Consider the following 6,144-nt stretch of genomic DNA (forward strand, 5'->3'; position numbering starts at 1 on the left):
ATGGTCACGAGCGACGCCCTCCAGTATACTGGTTTTTATCAATTATCATGCGGAGTGGGTACCGCGGCGGGGCCGGCGCGCACTAGTGCGGCGGGCGCGCAACAAGCAGCTCGCTTTATATTGAATTGACCTTATTTACTCAATCCGATACTGAGCCGGAGGTCGATAAACTTATATATATTGACAGTGTTTTTCCCACAAGTACTCTAGTCGAGGGTCAGATCGGATTCAATTTTCTATATGGAACACTGACGGCTGTGAAGATGGTCGAAGTTAAGATTACGGAGGATATTAGGGTCGGTGGCAACAACCCGTGTTTTATAATAGCAGAAGTTGGACAAAATCATCAAGGTGACATTGAAATCGCAAAAAAGTTGATAAAAGCCGCTAAGGTAAGTGGTTTCTACTTCCTTTTACAATTAAGTAGTGTATTGGAATAAGGAAACAAAACAATGAATCACGCTTGTTTATATGATTCGCCTTTGACAGGTGCCTTTATTTACATAATAACTAAATAGAACCTACTTTCACTATTAAATTACATCGTTCGCTAGGCAGCAGACGCAAATAATTTTATTTTAAAAATTGTATGAATAATACACGAGAAACAATTATCCAATATTTGCATACGAATATTTACTTTGTAAATTGCAATGCGTCGTGTTTCTTAAAAATTCATTAGATCAATCGTATAAATAGCTGTAATGACGGCCGCTAGCTGACCTTTCGACACATTGTGAATACTGGTAAAGTAAATACATTCTTTTCTATAATTAGCATGACAAAGCAATTATGTAGGTACATATGGATTGGGTGCAACGAATGATACTTAAATATCTATCAAATAACATACTCAATCATATTTATAATAACTTATAATAGTAGCCGTATTGTTATGAACCTGAAGATATCAGCAGTAATGATAACGTTCTACTTGACTTTGTTCTTTAGGTAAATACAGTTTGGATGTTCTTAATAAAGTGTAAACAAAGACATCGTTAAAAGTGCGTAATATTGCTCGAAACTTTGAAATGTTGCCAGTTAAATAATAATAATTAAACATAAATTAAGATTTATTTACGTTCCTTTGTTTTACTAGCTTACGAATGTTATTTTCTGTTAATGACACTATTATCTACGTACTGGGTTTAGTCCCACATTTCATTTGCACCGAGGACATAAATATTGTGTGCCTTTCACACTAATAGACACTTTAATGTACCAAACAATGCAATTTAAATAGATGCTATCCTTGAGATGCTATTTTACTCATATTTAACAGATTGTGGGTTAAATTCCAGTTTAGACTAAAATCTTGATTCTGTAATTTATTTCTATTTTCTGTTATTCTTATAAATCCGGTAAAAATACAGAATAATGTACCTACCTACCGGCTCAAAAAGTAGTACTTACAAGACTAATTGTAAGTTGGACTAATTCATGTTCATTGTTTCTTTTTCATCCATACAATCTTTGAAGAATACACTCGGAAGGCAGTATTGATGTAAAAATTATGCAAACGCCGTTGAACGCTAAAGACGAAATCTTCATAATTGAACTAAAATGGTGATAATTATTGTAAATCCAAATAAAAGTGTAACGTAACGAGTGAGATTGCGATTTCAATCTATAAGAAAAAAGAAATGTAAAAAATCTATGTTGAACAATGTTGTCATGATTTTCAGGATGCAGGAGCGAGTTGCGTGAAATTTCAAAAGACATGTTTGAAGGAAAAATTTACTACGAAGTACCTGGAGCGGCCATATGACACCCCTAACTCCTGGGGCAAAACGTATGGAGATCATAAACGACATCTGGAGTTTTCTGAATCCCAGTACAGGGAACTGTTCAAATATGCACAAGAAGTTGGAATACTATTTACAGCTTCAGCGATGGATATGGTATGCTTTTAATTTTTTTAGCGAGTAATTTTGCCAATTACCTGATAGTTTAGTTATTTTACTTCATATAGGTACTATATTTGGAAATCGATTAACTAAAATTTGATTCATTGACATAGGAATAACTATCTGATCTGCCAATGGACTACATTTTTTTTATGATTATTAGGTACTGATTTAAATACAACAAGATAGGCGTTAGACAATTTCATACAGTAATAAAAAACAAATAAGTACCTATTAGGTACATTTTGTGCCAATATTTATAAGTAAATGGAGAGATTCGTTTTATATACTACTAGTTATAGTTACAAGATCCAAAGTACAAATATGGTATCTATTATATTATAATAAATGGCTATAATTTTATTTGTAAACGATATCATTTTTATAACAGTAACGGTACCTACTTACACATGTAAACAAGTGTATTTTGTATCTATCTACACACTTGAGTGTTACGATTAGATAGGTCCCCTTGATTGTCTCTATTGGACTCCATCAAAAATGCCATAAAAACAATGTCTCTCAATTGAAAGGACAACCTTGTTCCTATATCATATATGCCTCTATTAATTAAACATAGAATTTTGTTATTTGAGATTTGAATCTATGGCTGGTGTCTTATTTATTTGATGATGATAGACTTACACAATAATATATCGTATTATATAGGATGTATTTATTGTAACGAGCGCTTATTCGCCATGTTTATTTGTAGGATATAATTATTATATCAAGCGTTTATTGACCGTTTTTATCAGTACGTTTCAGGGTAATCCTTAAACAGATACGATATGGACATATAAAACATTTCGAAATAGATTTTGATATAGTTGTCTGTAGTAAATATGGAGCAGGTTTTTTACTATTGTAGCATTTCTTTTAAAAATAATTGAATACGAGGACTGCTCGCCAAATTCCGTTTCCTTTAACTAGATTAGCGTGATAACACAGTTTTTTGAGTTTTAGAATCATGCAATATGGAAATGAACACTTTGCAATGACACTAATGAACAAAAATGTTGCATTAAAGTATCATAAGTAATGATAAACAAGCGCAAAGCTTTCAAGTCGCTAACAAGCCGCAGTCAAGGCTAGCCAGTCTCCTCGTAACTCTATACCGTTTACAAGGAAGACTATACGCGTTCGTTGAACCATTGGCCACTTTGTTAAACATACCTTTTCATACAAAATAATACAATACAGTACTGTTTCTGAAAGGAATGTGTAGTGCACGTGTAGATAAATAAAGTTTTAGTGTTACGAAATAACAATATACCTACGACTATTAATAACTAATTAAAATTATTTTGTTACATCTAATTATTTATATTACACACTTCCTTTCCTTATGTTCGCGCATATTTTACGATTCTACAACTCAAAAACCTGATTTTATAAATATTTCCTGTTTGTCTGCTTATCCGAATTAAACCTGATGTTAGCTTACACTTTCAAATCTGCCATTCTCGTTATATTATGTAAACATAAATACCTATGATTGATACAGCAATTTAGATTATGATATATCATAATGTTTTATTATATGGAGAGGAGATCGTTAATATCTTTACAACTTATGTCTGCCCACCCGGGAATAAAACCCGTCACCTCTGATATTTCGTATGGTTGGATTGTGTATCGTTTACTATAATTACGTAGACAATAAAGTTGTACCTTATTTTACTTGAGTTTTAGGGAGGATACCGGAACTATTAGACTGGCTGGTATCACTTGATCAATGTTATTTTCAGGTGTCATTTGACTTCCTGGTTAATATAAAAGTCCCATTCATCAAAATAGGTTCCGGCGACTCGAACAACTTGTTGTTCCTGAAATACGCTGCGTCTAAGAATGTTCCTCTGATTATATCCACCGGGATGGTGGATAAGTCTGCCGTGAAGACCATCTATGACATAGTGTCGGCTCAACACAAAAAGTTTTGCTTGCTGCACTGCATATCAGCGTATCCCGTGCCATTCGAAGACTGCAACTTGACTGTGCTCCTTGATTACAAGAACACATTCGACATACCAGTTGGATACTCCGGTCAAGAAGTAGGAACTGCTGTGGCTTTGGGTGCCGTGGCCCTCGGAGCTAAGGTTTGTATAAAAATATTTTGCAATGGATTAGAGTACTTCATGTTCCAAACCTATAACCAAATATACTGAATTACAATGACACTTAAGGTCGGTTAAAGCTGTGTTACTTCCGAGTTCTGACTTTGAATACTAATTTCGAATGCAGTCTGTATTATCATGCTGATAAAACAACAACGGAGTTATTATTACAATAAAGCAGAACTACAGAGTTACTGTGTACCTATACCAAGAGATGAACAGTAGTAGTCAGTAGTCACCTTCGCTTACGGTCATATTTGCATCTTTTAAACAGTTCCATGTGAGAAACGTGACGCTACAAAAACTTTATATACTGTCCTCTTAAAACCTAAACGTGCGATGCTGAATTGTTCTAAAAAGTATTGAACATAATCTTTTTACAAATCTTTTGTATGCAGCCATTCTTCGCTTGTCATCCGTATCAAACGACTGTGACGAATTAATTCTCCGCTTAATTACACGATTGCATTCTGAAGTTAGATGATCTATTGTATGTTTTATTTGACTTTTTCCTTTGAACTTGACACCTCGTTGTATTTTATTTGAACCGGTAACTTTGTTATTATTTCAACAAAAGAAAACGTCTCGAATTGGACGTCTGCATTGAAGTTTTTTCGACAAAGAAACAGTCTAGACAATTTCCTGAACAACCTTGTCTTCCTGATCCACTGGTAAACATTCCGTAGTTAAATCGAATATTCTAGTCCGTGATTTAGTTTTTGTAATTAATATTTAGATTAGTTTCAATGTAATTTAGGTATACAATAACAATACTCCACAGTCACATTGGTAAAAGTTCAAGAGATATCGTCTTTGACATTACGAAAGTTTTTCTACGCAATTAAATATTTTGTCAACGACTGTGTGGCATAATACTCAAATGTTTTTAAATTATTGTCGAAATCTTTCGTAGCTGCATGCACAACTGATTGTTTGAGATCCAACCCAACATGACATCATTTAGGTTGCTGTTATTATAATTTTATATCGTAATGCTTTGTTTATCAATTTCTGATCGATTTTTATATTATATTTTTATAAATTGCAGGTGTTAGAGAAGCACATAACCCTAGACAAGGGCATGAAGGGCACGGACCACGTGTGCTCGCTGACGCCGACCGAGTTCGAGCAGCTGGTGCGCGACGTGCGCGTCATCGAGGCCTCGCTCGGGACACCCATCAAGAAAGTAGTTACCTCAGGTCAGTTGTAGGACTTTATAAGTATGTATAGGTACATAAAGTGCAACTGTCTCTTATATTTTTCAAAGTGGTAGAGCCAGTATCGTTTCATCGGGGAGATTACATCCACGCGAATTTCCAGTGTGAAACGGTTCTGGGTTTCAATGGACCAGTACCGGCTGACTTACATATCAAACGACTATCGTAGTCCTCAGGAGTGGCAACACATTTCTGATCAGCTTCATTTTATTGTGTCGTTGGTCACTGATGTCCATAGGTGGCATTGACCATCACGTATAAAAAATACTGTTCTCATGAAGCTAAATATTGCATTATTAATAAATAAGAATATTGAACGTTTCAGAAATTCCATGCATTGACAAACTACAAAAATCACTTGTAATGGGGTGTACAAAGAACAAAGGTGAAATTTTGTACCCAGGAGATGTCAAAATAAAAGTAGCTGAGCCTAAAGGGTTGAATGCTCTGCATTTTGAAGAAGTAATCTACAAAACCCTTGTGTATGACAAGAAGGAAGACGAGCCTTTGAATAAAGGCGACTTTTGCTAACCAACCTAATAATAGTATTTTTTTGACAATATAGCATTTTATATACCTATTTTTATTAAACTATCCAATATACATATTTCAATAACAACAAGAGACCACAGGATTTAAGCAATTATATGACTTTGTAATCGTATATGATATAATGACAACGGAAACAAAGCAGCATAATCTTTCGAATTTATGGCATAAGTCTGAATGTGTAATGTTCATTTATTATTTTGTTAATTATTATTATTGACATTAAATACTCCCATTTTTATATTGTTTTACTTTTTACTTAACTTTAGTCGTTTAAAATAATAAAATACAAATAATGGCACGAATCTTTGCCATTATTTGTATGTTTTGGTAAGTACCTTTTCCTCTATCGAT

The 6,144-nt window shown here is 34.0% G+C and overlaps 1 protein-coding gene across 1 annotated transcript; it reads left to right on the top strand.

The window, feature by feature from the left end:
• The first annotated feature begins 87 nt into the window (after nucleotides 1-87).
• Nucleotides 88-6,031, top strand: NANS (N-acetylneuraminic acid synthase). Its single transcript, XM_073088600.1, has 5 exons — nucleotides 88-392; nucleotides 1,686-1,901; nucleotides 3,659-4,006; nucleotides 5,073-5,223; nucleotides 5,567-6,031. Exons 1-5 carry the CDS (start codon nucleotides 264-266, stop codon nucleotides 5,770-5,772), a joined length of 1,050 nt encoding a protein of 349 aa, XP_072944701.1. The 5' UTR covers nucleotides 88-263; the 3' UTR covers nucleotides 5,773-6,031.
• The last annotated feature ends 113 nt before the right edge of the window (nucleotides 6,032-6,144 follow it).

This window comes from Epargyreus clarus, unplaced genomic scaffold (genome assembly GCF_041222505.1).
Source record: "Epargyreus clarus isolate Ecla_fem2 unplaced genomic scaffold, WU_Ecla_fem_2.2 ptg000003l, whole genome shotgun sequence".
Lineage (NCBI taxonomy): Eukaryota > Metazoa > Arthropoda > Insecta > Lepidoptera > Hesperiidae > Epargyreus > Epargyreus clarus.

Excerpts from the sequence above, each read along its gene's own strand:
- NANS (XM_073088600.1), top strand. The coding sequence starts at position 264 with ATGGTCGAAGTTAAGATTACGGAGGATATTAGGGTCGGTGGCAACAAC. Across the intron at positions 393-1,685 it reads AGTTGATAAAAGCCGCTAAG|GATGCAGGAGCGAGTTGCGT; the intron begins GTAAGTGGTTTC and ends CATGATTTTCAG. Across the intron at positions 5,224-5,566 it reads CAAGAAAGTAGTTACCTCAG|AAATTCCATGCATTGACAAA; the intron begins GTCAGTTGTAGG and ends TGAACGTTTCAG.